Source organism: Drosophila hydei, unplaced genomic scaffold, assembly GCF_003285905.1.
Source record: "Drosophila hydei strain 15085-1641.00,03,60 unplaced genomic scaffold, DhydRS2 tig00008128-arrow-arrow-pilon, whole genome shotgun sequence".
In the NCBI taxonomy this organism is placed as follows: Eukaryota; Metazoa; Arthropoda; class Insecta; order Diptera; family Drosophilidae; genus Drosophila; species Drosophila hydei.
Genome location: NW_022045838.1, coordinates 1,584,075 through 1,599,103, shown reverse-complemented (window position 1 = coordinate 1,599,103; position 15,029 = coordinate 1,584,075). Strand labels below are relative to the sequence as shown.

General features: G+C 43.0%; 2 protein-coding genes across 6 annotated transcripts; both read left to right on the top strand.

Moving 5' to 3' along the window:
- The first annotated feature begins 6,204 nt into the window (after positions 1-6,204).
- LOC111601572 (isocitrate dehydrogenase [NADP] cytoplasmic) lies at positions 6,205-10,165 on the top strand. 4 transcript variants are annotated; one of them, XM_023318224.2, is made up of 2 exons: positions 6,205-6,321; positions 8,657-10,165. In XM_023318224.2, exon 2 carries the CDS (start codon positions 8,657-8,659, stop codon positions 9,911-9,913), a length of 1,257 nt encoding a protein of 418 aa, XP_023173992.1. In that variant the 5' UTR covers positions 6,205-6,321; the 3' UTR covers positions 9,914-10,165. The 4 variants fall into 4 exon arrangements, with proteins under 4 accessions (XP_023173992.1, XP_023173990.1, XP_023173991.1 ...); XM_023318222.2 differs by lacking the exon at positions 6,205-6,321 and adding an exon at positions 7,675-8,160; XM_023318223.2 differs by lacking the exon at positions 6,205-6,321 and adding an exon at positions 8,496-8,593.
- A 145-nt stretch (positions 10,166-10,310) lies between these two features.
- LOC111601578 lies at positions 10,311-14,784 on the top strand. Of its 2 annotated transcripts, none has more exons than XM_023318232.2 (6): positions 10,311-10,576; positions 10,642-10,966; positions 11,026-11,430; positions 12,202-12,570; positions 12,624-13,340; positions 13,424-14,784. In XM_023318232.2, exons 1-6 carry the CDS (start codon positions 10,379-10,381, stop codon positions 14,281-14,283), a joined length of 2,874 nt encoding a protein of 957 aa, XP_023174000.2. In that variant the 5' UTR covers positions 10,311-10,378; the 3' UTR covers positions 14,284-14,784. The 2 variants fall into 2 exon arrangements, with proteins under 2 accessions (XP_023174000.2, XP_023174001.1); XM_023318233.2 differs by having other exon boundaries at positions 13,410-13,718.
- The last annotated feature ends 245 nt before the right edge of the window (positions 14,785-15,029 follow it).

The window sequence follows — 15,029 nt, the reverse complement described above, 5'->3', positions numbered from 1 at the left end:
TAAACAATAAAATATATATCGCATACAACTTAGTACACAATCAGAGGAATAGATGGTAGCTCAACACCCATATAAGTCAACTCGCTAAACAGCTACTGTTTGGCGGCATAGAAAAGACCCGAACAAATAAGATCAAAAAGCCCAGCTTGAGCGTTAGATAACAAGCGGGAGAAACAAATCTGCATAACTTTCTTGGCATAACTTTTACTAATTTTGAGTTAAGGGGCAATCAACAAAATAGTTATAAATATATATATATAAATATAATCCTTCTAAATGATGCGCACTTAATTAGCATAAGCCAACTATAGCGCAGCGCTATTATTAACTTATGCAAATTGGCCAGAAAAAAGACAAGCGAAATGCTTAAACGATCAATTAAAAATTACGTATACGCAATTTGTATGCCATATGTGTAGCGTCTGCTGCTGGGTCTTAACATTTCTATGAATGACTTTTTACATGTTTTCACTTTTAATACACACACACACACATATATATACACAAATGATAGTGAAACCAAATATACAAGCTAACAAAAATGAAACATTCGAAACATTACAGTTTTAAGTTTTGCCTTTTGCCATAATTTGGCTCTGACTTTGGCTCTGACTCTCTAACTGTTGGCATTTTTTGGCATTTAATGATCATCGTCGTACATTCACCGTGAGTGGGCCCGTGCCTCTCGCCCCCCTCTCTCTCTCGACCAGCCTTGCCGCCCTCCACACACACACACATACTTAGATGAGTAGCTCGTATTAAAAAAAAGCCTTTCATAGCCTGACGCGGTTCTGCTTCATTTTGTTTAATGACAATGAAAGATACAAGAGACACACACACACATACACACACACACTTACAGTTCATATAGCAGTTTGTGTCTTTACATTTTTGCTTTCGTTTATGAACTTTCACGTGTGGCTCTGTAAAATTTGTAGAAAATTACATTGAAAGTGCTTGGGGCAACTGCGGCTCGGAAGTCGTTTTTGAGAGAAGAAGATTTAAATGCTTCATGGCATTACCTAATTTCGGTTACGAAACAAATCAATTAATGCGTGTCAGAGTCGCTTGTGAGTTGACCCAAAATAGCGACCAGGTTCTCTCAGTCGCATCGGAAGCCGTCAACAATTTTATTGCTCGGCTATCGAGAGGATATTGAAAACCACATGAAAGCCATAGTAAAATTTGAAAAAAGATCGTAAAAACTGACAAGACATAAATATACAAATGCTAATAGAGCCAACAAGTCAAGGCTAGGCTAGAGATTTTTGCAGCCATCAAATGATGATTGCATGGGAAACATGAAGATTTGGCATTTTGATTACCAGCTTCCAATCCATTGACGAGCTTGAGTCTGAGATATCAGCGAACTGAGTGAACGTGATAGACGGCTTAGATATCTTAGTTATTGATTAGGTTCGCTGTCGGCTCTACCTTGAGCTGACATTGATGACGGGGCAATCTCAATATCCGATTATGCTTAAGCTCATATCTAACACATGTCAAGCTATTATGTCACTTGTGTCTTATAGAATATGTTGATTAATCGTTTTATCATGGGTTTTTATGATAGCTAGATGGAGGGGAAGACTGAGGGAGAGAGATGCAGATGGAGGGAGAGAGAAAGGGATAGAGAGATATAGAAACAAATACATATATGCAGAATAATATGCTTGTAATGCTTCTCCGTGACTCCTTTTACTCCTAAAGTTCTTCATCTTCCTACTTCTCTTTATGCTCTTCCTCCATCCCTCCATCCTCCATTGTCATTCAACTTCAACTTCAGATGTCACATCTTCTCCTTTACTTTCTCATTCAGCTTCTCTTTCAATTTCGCTTTAGCTTTATCTTTAGCTTAACCTTCAGCTGTCTTCACATTTAGTTGGTTCATTATCTTCTTTCTGCCTAAGCATTTCTCTTAGCTTATTTTTTTCCCTTTCTCCTTATCTTTCTGCTTCACCTTAACATTCTCTTTGTCCTTGCCCTTCTCTCTTGCCGTGCTCTTCTCATTCTCCCCGTTCTTCTCCACATCTCTCAATCGCTAGGGAAATCCTTTCATACGAATTGCGCACCTAATTCTAATGTAAAATTTCGCCTCTCGTTTTTCTTTTTCTGTTTTTTTTTTTACCTGCTGCCGTAATCAACTGTTCGCATGTAGCCCGTCACTCAGCTGCCCCGCACATGCCTCGGAGCGAAACAGAAAAAAAAAAACGAAGTGTATTCAATTCTATTAACAATAATCCATTGGCCAATGCATTTGGCTTTCAACATTTCCGCGGCCTGAACGCGTATTACTTTCCAGCTAGAACGTTAAGGCTGCAAAATTTGCATATAAACAGATGGTGGAAAAGGAATTAATATTTGGCTATATTGGCCATATTCAGATGACAATACAATAGAGGCCCCTTGGCTACCTGTTGCTAACTGCTGCCTGCTGCCTGCTGCCTGTTGCTGCTGTCCATGTGAAAGCCGCCAACATGTGCAAGCCAAGCCAAGCCGCAGCCAAGCGGCAGCCAAGCAATTTGGCTAGCAACGAGCGCATTAATGATTTTCACAAGAGTTGGGTAGTTGGATGCGTTTATTGTGACTCTGGCCAAGTTGCGTTTGGGCCAACAGTGCGATACATTGACCCAGAAGACATTTGGTATGCAGTTGGCTGCTGCTGCCGCCGCTGCTGTTGTTGCTGCTGCTGCTGCTGCTGCTGCTGTTGCACTTCATTAGTAAAAACGAACGCAAATCTCGTTGTCTCTGACTCTGGGCTTGGCTTTCGTTTTTCTTTTTTGCTTGACTTTTTTTTTGGAAAGCCATTGCAAGTTATTGGCAAGGTTTATTGGCAACGCCTTTCACTGCTCTTTCGGATGATAGCTGCCAATAGCTCAGCTGAACCTGGCTTTAAATCGTAACACACAACAAATAAACAAATTAAAGACAAATCAAATGGTAGCCCTAACCCACATCTCACGCGACACACACACCTGTACGCACGCGCACACACACAGCTGCTGTGGGTTCATCTGTCGCGCAGAGCTTAACATAAATTTGCATAAACACTAAAGTCGACATAACTGTAAACATAATCAAAATCAACCTCGTGTGTATGCTTGGCCCTGTTGTTAATCGAAGCAAGCGCTTAATAAATAACTTAAAGCCCACATGGAAAGGCAGCGCCTGTAGAGCTGCACTACTAGATACCCTGTAGCTAATTTAGAAAAAAATAAAAAATTAGAAATTAGACAGCGAATATTAATCGCATATACATCGAATATACTCGAAATATACTCCGAATATACTCCGAACTTACTCCGAATTTACTCCGAATATAATTCGACTACAGTTCGATTGTATTTCGAATATACTCCGAATTTACTACGAATTTACTCCGAATATACTGCGAATATATTCTGTATATTAACTCCGAGTTTACTCCGAATATATTCAAAACATATTTCGAATATACTCCGATGTTCTTCCGAACTTACTTCGAATTTACTCCGAATAAACTCCGAACATACTCCGAATTTACTCCAAATATACTCCGCACTTACTCCGAATTCAGAATTTATTCGTATATTTGGCATTTATTTAAATATAGAGAAATCTTAATACTCCATAATTATCAGCTATAGCTATATATATTATGTATCTAAATACGAATACAAATACATATCCATATACAAGTGCATAATGTTGTACAGCTTTGCACTTTTCTCCAAGCCTCCCCATCAGACATATGCTGCCTATAGGGTATTTCATATCATTCTCAACTGACGCACGACATTTGCATTTGGACAGATTTGGTGAAATGAAAGAAAAGTATATATTTATATAGATACACATATATGTGCCACACATGCCACATGATCGGCAATACGATTAAAAAATATCAAGTGTAACCGGAGAGCAGTCAAAGCCACAGCAGCCGACCAGATAGAGCGAGAGAGTGAGAGAGAGGAGCGGTGAGGTGGAGACGCCTCAAAAGAATGCGACGACGCTCCACAAAGATAAGCTGAAAGCAGTTGAAATGGAAACTGGCTAACCGACTGACGCGCTGACTCGCTGACTGACTGACAGCTGCGTCTTTAGAAATGGCGCACAAAAGCCAAAGATACAGCCGCAGACAGATTCAGACTTTGACGAAATTGACTTTCTCCATTCAATATAATTAAAAGTAATATTTTTTTTGTCTGCGTTGTCTTGCTTAGCTGCTGCACGTCTTCAGAATTGTAACAGCAGCAGCAGCAGCGGCAGCCGCAGCAACTGCTGCCCAGGAAGTAATTTATTATTGCAAGCGTGCAGTCATAGCTTAAGAGAGAAAAACAAAATAACTATATTTTCTCCAGCTGCCCTGGCCAAATAATTCATTACTCAAAATTCGCAGCGCACCACGGGGCGTATGTGTAACAAGTGAAAAGTCAAAGTCAAAGTCGCTGTGTGTGGCAGACAAACAAAGGCACAAAATATATATATATATATATATATATATATATATATATATATATATATATATATATATATATATATATATATATATAGACTTTAAAGAAACAGCGACAACACCAACAAGCAGAAGAAGAAGAAGAAAAGATGCTTTAACAATTTATGTCGTTTTTTTTTTGTTATTTATGCAAATTGTTTTCGGCTTTTCAGGCTCACTTTCAAAAAGCGAACCCGAAAAAAAAACTACTTTAGCCAATATACATTTTAGCATAACTTCTGCGCCGGCTTTTACTTTTCCTTTTCTTGTGTGCTGTTTAGAAAATAAAATTAGCTTACCTGTTTTTCATTTCATTTCAGTTTTTACATAACAATCAAAGTGAACAAATACCAAATTTATGCTTGTAGAAACAAGGCACGCACTTAATGGACAGGTAGCCAGGCAGCTAGGTAGCCGAGTAGACAAGTAGCCAAGTAGCTAGAGACAGCTGCTGGTACTTAATGCTCAATTTCACGTTCATTGACATGGTCAGCGAGGGGGCGAGGGACGGTGGGGCGGTGAGACGGACAGGCGTGTCTGCCTGTCAAATTGTCACCTGTAAAGCAAGAGTTTCGCCGGCACGCGCGCTTTTAACATCAAGTAAAATAACTTGAATTTATTTTTATTTTATAAAACGAAATTGTTATTTAATGCAATTGAAGCCTGTTATAATTAGATTATATAACAATTTGAGTACGGTTCAACGATTATCTAATTGGACAATAGAAAGCGGCACATGCTCTACAGCCAATTAGACAACTTTTTTTATTATATATTTTCTTTCATTTCTTTTTTTAAAACGAATCAAAAATTGTAAAACCAAAAACGGTAGCAGTTACAAATGTGGGCGAAAAATACTTAAAAAAGCTACATCTTTCTTGCCTTAGAATGAATTTGTATATCAAATGAAGTATACGCAGCGTCGTCTGTCTTTAGTTTTTTTTATTAGCTTTGTCTTGTTATACTTTGCTGCTGTTAATTTTATTTCTCTTCATTGAGTTATACGCCTTAAGCATATTTTGCACTTCACTTCACTTTCGCACATTAAAAATGCAATAAAAAAGTCGAAAAAAAAATCATTTTTCAGTTCGGCTACAAGAGGTAATAATTTTTATTTGCACATCCATTTTTTTTATTTACTGCGTTAAGATTTTTATAGCTTAACATTTCACTTTTACGGCCATGAGGAAAAATTAAATTTTGATGTTAAATCAATCTGCAAAAAAAGCAAAAAAGACCTAATTAAAAAAATGTACATGAGAAAATATTTTCTAAAGAAAGTTTAGATTTGGCACAGCTTTATTATTATTAATTTTTTTTTTAAATAAGTTTTTTAATTTATAAATTACGTACTCCGCAATTTTTTTTAAAAAAGAAGTTGAAAGATAATTCCAATTAGAACCTTAGATTCTCTAAGCACTATAGGAGCTTCTTGAAATATAACACCAACTGCCAAAAGAAAAGCTCAAAGTCTACGTTCAGTCCCAAATTCAAATTGAGACCACTTTCAAAGCTCTAACGGCTTTGAGCAACACTAAACATAGCTGGCTGCTACAGCACTGCATTCAACTGGTATTAATCGAAAGCTCACAGCGTTGCCACATTGCTCTGAGCCGAGCAAGCATTTTTGCGAACAGCTGGCCGCCAAACTTGTATTTATCTAGCGGCTTATCTTATACACGCGCGCACACATAGTCAGACCACTTCTTGCCCACCATTGTTGTCGTTTCCAATCAGTTCTACGTTGCGTCTGATTGGGAGTGGTTCGCCATTTTGCGGTCTGCAGTAAAAAGTTCAGTGTTCATTTTTTAACAACCGGCAAAGTAGTTTTTTCTTAATACATAAAGGTAAGTTCTAGTTGAAATTATTATATAAATGGTGTCTATAACATGACAATTGGAAGGTACCTCAGATGCAGTTATCTAGACTATTAGACTATTTAAAGCACATAATACTGACTTGCAATAAATGCCAATTAGAGTTGCAATATGTGTGCGTGCGTTTGTGTGTGTAGCTGATCCAAAAATGCGTTTGTGAATATGTTGCTTAAGCATTTAGCTCTGTTTAAATGAATAAATTACTTTTGTATAACCTTTGCCTTCAGACTCTTTGGCTTTTGCTGCGCCTTGCTTTGAGTTGAACTTTCCCCACCAATACAAATACGAATGCAATCTGTGCGACACATGTTCGCATTTGTATGAATATGTATGTATGTGTATATGCATGCTGGCACACATACATATTCATTATATATTGCTTATATGCAATTCCGTTTGCTTGTTTATTTTCTTGACTTTCTAAAGCACAGCCGGTTTGAGGGCAGAGAAGAAAATGTGAAAAAGAGCGAGAGATATGTAGCCAGCGGGAGAGATATATCTATTTACACGTTGCCACCTGTGCCTAACTTTCCTCTGCTTCTTCTTTTTTCAATAACGTTCAAAGTTTAAACATATATTTGCATAGTCACTTTTTGTTCATTAGACAGAGATTGTTCGAGTATAATTCTCAAGGGGCTCGCATTGTAATATTCGCCTATTCAGCACGTACATAACAAATTAACAATGCCAAATCTAATCAGAATACTTTACTAGAGCTGATAATGTACAGTAGAAAAAAAACAAGAACTAGTTGTAAATAAATAATATTTTTGGCGAAAGCTTAGGATTGTGGGCGTGTCTTTTCAAGTAATGAATGTGGCGTGATTTATGTACAGACGAAATCACGCTATTTGGCATGCACAGGAGCTACGCAGCTGCTCATCCGAAGTAATTAGCAACCGAAGCTTATTGGGCTGTATCGGGAATCTATGTTAATTTGCATGTACCACACGCCAGCTTGACAACCTAAAAATAATTACATTAGCACACTTACCGTTTATATAAACGCGATAGATGCGACAAGCTGCACAAATAGTTGTGTAATAATTCAATCAAGACAAGTTGAGACAGTTATCTGATAAGAGAATTTCTAATTGAAAGCAGACACACTGGCGCTCAATTCAAAATTCTGTGGCGCCATTATACAACACTGTTCAATGTCAGAGTGCCAACTATCGTTATCGATAAAGATCACCAGCGGTTATCAACAATGTTTTGCGTGTGACCATGAACTTGTCATAAAAAAAATCACTTAAATGATAGCTAGTGGAAAAGTTTTGGGCGCACAAAGGAAAACAAAACGAGCAACAGTTAGCGAAACAAGAGAGAGAGACACTATTTAATTAATATTGTTGGCCGGCGAATGCGATAACGATAGCAAGCTTGGGGCGTACTTGTGTTTTCAATAGTGCTATTGTAGTGAAATTTTTGTACGCATACAAAATTGACTAGGTTTACTGTAGGCAAAAATAAATGTAAAAAAATTACCACTCACATTTGAGCTTATCTGATTACCACTGTGTTGGACCATATAATAACGGTGATAACAGCGATTGCGCAACTCATTTGTAATTGCTGCATTTGAGATTATTACCCGTCTAACGGTGCTTGCTGATTTGCAGTTATCAGTTGAGCAGTGACTGGCCTGGAATACGCGTAGTTCATTTCTTTTTGTCCAGAAGATTCATTCATTGAGGTTTTGCAGTTTGTGAAATGTTTGCATTACGCCGCACTCTAAATATGGCCTACGCGCCACAAAAGTTGACGCAAAGATGCAATTTTAAAGTTAATTTCGGTGTCTCCGCGGCGGTAGGTTTGTGCATACCCTGTACCCAAAGTGAACTCGGGTATATTTAGTTGACTACTAATCACATTTCATCTGAACATCTTTTTTTTGCCAAGCTATATCTCTTCTTTTTGTGAATACTTCATTTTCAAATATCAAAACTATAAATTCAGTTTTGCCCGACTAAACTTTCACTCACTCATTTGTAAATAAGCTGTTTTTGTATTAAAATTGAGTATATTATCTTAACACTAATCATATTGAGCTTCTAACTAAGCTTTCTCCGTATTTTTTTTCACATCCGATCAAAGTTCACTCTGGCTTGCCGACACTAATTTTCATCTTTATCAGCCTAAATGTCTTTTAAATTTCTGTTTGCGTAAGCTAAATATTTTAACAAATACAAAAATGCAAGTAGTGTATAAAAAGGTGATATCCCTCCAGTCGTTATCATCGGTTAGTTCAATTCATGATGCTTTTAAATCACAGCCTTCCTATTTGGTTTGCTTTCCCGCACAGATGGCGCAGAAGGTACGTTCTGGACCCGTTGTCGATGTGCTGGGTGATGAGATGACTCGCATCATTTGGCAGTCGATTAAGGATAAGCTCATTCTGCCCTTCGTGGACATCGAGCTGCACACATACGATCTGGGCATCGAGAACCGTGATAAGACCAACGATCAGGTCACCATCGATTGTGCCGAGGCCATCAAGAAGTACAATGTGGGCATCAAGTGCGCCACAATTACGCCCGATGAGAAGCGCGTCGAGGAATTCAACCTGAAGAAGATGTGGAAATCCCCCAACGGCACCATTCGTAACATTCTCGGTGGCACAGTCTTCCGCGAGGCAATCATTTGCAAGAATGTGCCTCGTCTCGTCTCCGGCTGGCAGAAGCCAATTGTGATCGGTCGCCATGCCCATGCGGATCAGTACAAGGCCGTCGACTATGTTGTGCCTGGACCTGGTCAGTTGACACTCACGTGGAAGGGCACTGATGGCAAGGTCATCAATGAGGTTATTAATGATTTTTCGGGTCCTGGCATTGCCTTGGGCATGTACAACACGGACGAATCGATTGTGGACTTTGCCCATGCTTCGTTCAAATATGCGCTGGATCGCAAGATGCCGCTGTACATGAGCACCAAGAACACAATCCTCAAGAAGTACGATGGTCGCTTCAAGGACATCTTCGAGGACCTGTACAACAAGGAATACAAGAAGCAATACGAGGCCGCCGGCATCTGGTACGAGCACAGACTTATCGACGATATGGTTGCCTATTGCATGAAGTCTGAGGGCGGCTTCGTCTGGGCCTGCAAGAACTACGATGGCGATGTCCAGTCGGATTCCGTTGCTCAGGGTTACGGCTCATTGGGCCTGATGACCTCGGTGCTATTGTGTCCCGATGGCAAGACTGTGGAGGCTGAGGCTGCTCACGGTACGGTAACGCGTCACTTCCGTTTCTATCAGCAGGGCAAGGAGACCTCCACCAATCCCATTGCTTCGATCTTTGCATGGACACGTGGTCTGCTGCATCGCGCCAAGCTGGATAACAATCAGCAACTGAAGGACTTCGCCGATACACTCGAACAGGTCTGCATCGACACAATTGAGGCTGGTGCGATGACCAAGGATCTGGCTATTTGCATCAAGGGCAACCCAAATGCTGTCGAACGCAAGGACTACCAGGAAACCTTCGAGTTCATGGACACGCTGGCCAAGAATCTGCAGATCGCCATTAATAAGGGCTCCAAGCAGCAGGCATCTCTTTAAGCACACACTCTATAAGCACTCGTCAGATGTCCTCATTGTCATATTTACCTGTACATATGTATGTGTGGATGTGTATCCTTAGCATATTTGATGTTTTTCCCCTTTTAAAATAGTTTATATTACATGTAGTTTCCATGTTCGTTCGTCTCTGCGAGACCTCATTAAGAAGCTTGCTTTCGTGCAAAATGTCCCGGTCAAAATGTGAAACAGAAATTTTTTTTAAAAAAAATTAATAAATATTTTTATACCGCCAAGCAACGTTTTGTTCTTTTTTCCTGAGGTCTTTAACCTATCAGCCACCCAGCCACCCACTCGCAAATCGTTTGTTACAGTCGCCTCTTATATATGTTCCACTTGTGCGGCTTCTGCTGCGAGCTCTTGAGCTGCACAGCTTATTGGATTTGCGTCCAGTCTTGAGTCGACGCTCGTGGACAACAGAACAGCTTGGATATCGCTACAGTCAAGATGTGTGTTAAGGCCTTGGGCTATGGCTATTGCCTGGCCTATGTGCTGGCCCTCGTCGGTTGGTCGAGCGACGCCTATCCCACCAATAGCTATCGGGACCTGGACATATGCAATCACTGGAACGGCAGGCGACACTTCCTGGAGCTGGGCGAGCGCGGCGAGCTGCATGCGCGGAATGTGAGCAACACGGCTTATCGAGTGAGTGCTAGCCAGACTGTTGATGTCCTTGATTTATAAGTCAGAGGCCTTACTCCCTACCATAGAGCTCACCTCTGAGTCTCAAGAGTGATTTGACTGCTGCGGATGTTTGGTATCAATGCAATCTGGAGCTGGTCACCTGCGCCGAGTGCGTGATAAGGGTAACCTTTACTCACGCCAACTTCTCGAAGAGCTGCAGCAATACGAATACCAATATGTGTCCTTGCGAGCACATACAGTTCTCGGAGCCACCCTATGATACCACTATATCGGGGCAGGAATTCTGTGGCGATGGCAAGGTGTTCCGCAGCAAGACGAGAACCCTGCAGCTCAAGTTCTTCTACAGAGCCACCAATGCACATGTGTTCTCCTTGCAGTACTTCTCAGAGCGTGAGTCCGGCTTCCCACTTAAGTAGCTCCCTTTTACGGCTCTCTCGAACTCCCTTTAGGCAATGTGAAGATTGTCAGTGGCTCGCCCAAGCAATCCATTGTGGGCAATGGCAATGTGAAATACTTGCCCCAGGTTATCTCAACGCCCTATTTCCCTATGACCTATCCGCGGGACTACGGCATCGAGCACATACTCACCTGTGAGGCAGACAATTGTCAGGTGCGTCTGGACTTTACAGACTTTCAGCTGGGTCTCGCCTCGACGCTGGAAATCTTTGATTCGAATGGCCAAATGCTGGACTCCTACACAGGCGAGCACTTCCGTCCTCCGATTACAGTGAGCAGTGGGAAGTCCTTGCTGCTACAGTTTCGTGGCAATTCCGCATCGGGCGTGGGCTTCCGCGCCGAGGTCAGCTTTGTCTCCTCCAAGCAGCTTAAGGACGAACGTCTGGTGCCCTACACGGGTAAGTGAGAGGCGCCATTTGAGGGCCTACAATTGCTTTATTGATTGAAGACCAGCTGAGGGGCACTGGGTGTTGGGTGGCTGTTGTATAAATTCAATGTCAAGGCATGCACTAAAGTGGAACTGGGCGATGCTTTAACATGGTCTAGTTTGGTAATGCAATCGATATTGTTGGTGTAAGTGGGCTTACGGCGTGGCATAAGCGAGGAGGCTCTGTGAACAGAATATGAACATATAATCATTTGAAATTTGTTGTATATATTAAAGGTAGGAGCTGGGACTAATGTAGTGGGCAGTCTATTGAAGGTATCTACCTTTTAAGTGAGCATAGCTAAAGAACAGTGAAGCTTAAACAATTTAAGGGAAGCTAAATGGGTTAACTTGAATCATGTAGCTGGATCTTAACTCGATTTATACTTAACAAAAAATGCCAAGACTCGAGGTTTCTAAGCTCAGCGGAAGCTAGATCCTTTTATGGCCCAAGCCCAAGCCCAAGCCCAAGCCCAAGCCCAAGCCCAAGCCCAAGCCCAAGCCCAAGCCCAAGCCCAAGCCCAAGCCCAAGCCCAAGCCCAAGCCCAAGCCCAAGCCCAAGCCCAAGCCCAAGCCCAAGCCCAAGCCCAAGCCCAAGCCCAAGCCCAAGCCCACGCCCAAGCCCAAGCCCAAGCCCAAGCCCAAGCCCAAGCCCAAGCCCAAGCTCAAGCACAAGCCCAAGCCCAAGCTCAAGCTCAAGCTCAAGCTCAACCCATTTACAAACACAAACCTACCTGAACAGATTGTGGTGGCATGGTAACTGGACCTGGTGGCGCCATAACTATGATGAACATGATTGAAAATGCGACTGATGTGCGTCTGTTCGATTGCATTTGGATCATAAAGCCAGGCAACAATTACATGATGATGAAAACGCACATTTCATTGCGTGTGGATGATTTTTATGGCATGGCAGCCCGATCAGAGCTGATCATTAGGCAGGGCACCACATCGGATGCGACGGAAATCGAGAACGTTATGTGGCCCAATAATGGACTCAGCAAGGAGAATCACATAGCGCCCATATTGACGGGCTACTATATACGACTGCGAGGCGTGTTCGGTATGTCCTCCAAGCTGGCCATCGTCTACAGCGTCTTCAACTATCTGAGTGGGTAAAGCCGCGCATTTATTGGACTCTATTTATAAACATCTCCTATATAGATTGCTATATCGGCTCGGAGTTTCTGTGCGGGAACAATCACTGCATTTCCATACGGCTGCACTGCGATGGCTTCGATCATTGCGGCGATGGCAGCGATGAGCCCGACTCCTGTGAGGAGGATTGGGCCCACTTGCATCACGATCGGCGCTGGTACTCGCACAAGCCCAACTACTACTTCCCCAAGATCGATCAGTATCCGGACTTGAAGACAGCTACGGGCATATTCATCATTAGCACCTTGGGCATCTTTGGCGTGCTGTCCGGCTGGATGGTCATACTCTATCGCATGGGCGTACGAGCGCGTCATCAACGCGAACTCCAAAGCCATTTGCAGACAATTAGCGAGCTGCTGGATCGTCAGGACGAGGATCGTCCGCCGGATGAGCCACCCAGCTATGAGGCGCCGCCCGACTACGAGGAGGTCATCAAGGTGGGCATGCAGCAGGAGCTGCGAGAGCCGCGTCGCCAGCGAAGACGCCGGCCAAGGGATCGCGCCTGCAGTCGAGCGCCGAGTAACTGCACCATGCAATCGATGGTGCCGCTTCATCGCAGCTGTAGCCTGGAACAGGATCAGCCGAGCACTTCAGCGGCAGCAATGACGCGCGCTATTGCCTCCACAGATACTACACAGGATGCAACACAGTTGGAGCTGCAGCAGCAGCAGCAACAGCAACAGTTGCTCTCACAGCGCATGCTGCTGGCCACAGCCATTTGTGGTGAGAGATTTGGTTTAACCCACTTTCTATGCTCCTCCCTCCCCTGCACTTGCTAATTTATCATTATAGAATCCCATTTGCAGGCGCTGCAAGCACGTCTGGCACGCCGTCGCCAGCGAACGTCTCTGCACCGCAGCAATCCGTGGGGAATGCAACGTGCCCGTCATCGGTATCCGTTGGGCGTGAACTATCCGCAGCCGCTGGAGCGACCACGCCCACCAACAACAGTGCAACGGACGACTGCACCGATGCCTTTCGAGACAATTCACTCAATATATCACTCACTCTAGGGCTGCCGAGCTCGACCACCAACCAGAACCTGAGCAGCAACTGCACCGAGCATACGTACTTGAAGCGCTCCTGGCTGCTGGTCCAACAGCCGCCGCATGGTCAGCGCTGTCGCGTGCAGCGCCTGCGACACACCTTCTCCTCACCAGAAGCCTTTGGCGCACATGAGCCGAATCTTAATCTGCCCTATCCGGACTTCCTTAGCTACGGCACGAATATGCCGCACGAGCGCAGCAGCAGCAACTTTGGCTCCGAGCTCTCCAGAGATCCTTCCAGCTACAGCTTTGGCAAGCGCGCGCGTCTTGCAGCAGCCGAACAGAGCGATTGCCATACCTTGACTCCGATGCCGACGCCAACGCCCACGACAAGTGGAGAGAGCTCAGTGCAAGCGCTGCAGTCGGAGATGACGTTGTCCCGGCGAGATTTGCTGAGCGACAGAGAGGCCGAACAGCAGGTCTCCTGCTTTGGCGCCGTCTCGCAGCGACCCAAGCGGCGACGCGTGCGCAGTCGTTCCTTCAGCAGCAGCGGGCGAGCGGGCAGCGGAGCAAGGCGACGTCTGAGGCAACGCAGCTCCTCGGCGGATTTGCTGATCTATGCCAACTTGGAGAGCGATTCTATGGAGGGCAAAACTATACAGCGATTGTTTTTTATATAATAAGGGATTGTAGAAGAGAGGAGGTATATAGAGGGGTTATGCAGAGAGAGAATGTATGTAGAGAAAGGGTATACGAAGAAGGGATAGACAAACAAAGGGTATAGAGATTGAGAGAGAGGGAAGGGGCTATGAGGGAGTTCATAGGGAGAGGGGGAGAGCTCATTGAGAGAGGGAGTTCATAGAGAGAGGGATACATAGAAAGAGGGTAAACAGAAGAGGGTATAGTATATATAGACTGTGTCTGTGGAAAGAGGGATTAAAAGAAAGGCTTATAGAGAGGAGAGGAGCTGAGGTATAAATAGGGGAGGTATACACAGAAGACGTGTATAGAAAGAAGGTACACAGTGAAATAGCGATACAACGAGAAGGAGCTTATAAAAGAACGATAGTATTATGCCCGATGTGATGCTGTTCAGCAGCTGGTCTTAAAACTAAATACGTACTCATATAGAAATACATATAAATAGAGAATATTATCAAGCAAAGCTAAATAAATTATTTACACAGTTTGTTGCATTACTTTTTGATATATATGGCATATATTGTATATATATTTTGTATATAAGATTCAGCGTATTTTTTTATTTTGCTGCAGTGCATGCCAAACTGTATGCACTTACAGTTGGACAAGCCTAGGTGCGTTTAAAGTGCGAAAGAAAAACGATGCAATTTCTCTATATAGAAACCAAGGAATGCGCAAAGTACAAACAAACATATATATATAAATATATATATATATATATATA

Bases quoted from the DNA above. Each gene is read 5' to 3' on its own strand.
- LOC111601578 (XM_023318232.2), top strand. From the start codon at position 10,379: ATGTGTGTTAAGGCCTTGGGCTATGGCTATTGCCTGGCCTATGTGCTG. The intron at 10,967-11,025 runs GTGAGTCCGGCT...AACTCCCTTTAG, and splicing joins CTTGCAGTACTTCTCAGAGC to GCAATGTGAAGATTGTCAGT. The intron at 11,431-12,201 runs GTAAGTGAGAGG...CTACCTGAACAG, and splicing joins ACGTCTGGTGCCCTACACGG to ATTGTGGTGGCATGGTAACT.
- LOC111601572 (XM_023318222.2), top strand. From the start codon at position 8,065: ATGTTTGCATTACGCCGCACTCTAAATATGGCCTACGCGCCACAAAAG. The intron at 8,161-8,656 runs GTAGGTTTGTGC...TTTCCCGCACAG, and splicing joins ATTTCGGTGTCTCCGCGGCG to ATGGCGCAGAAGGTACGTTC.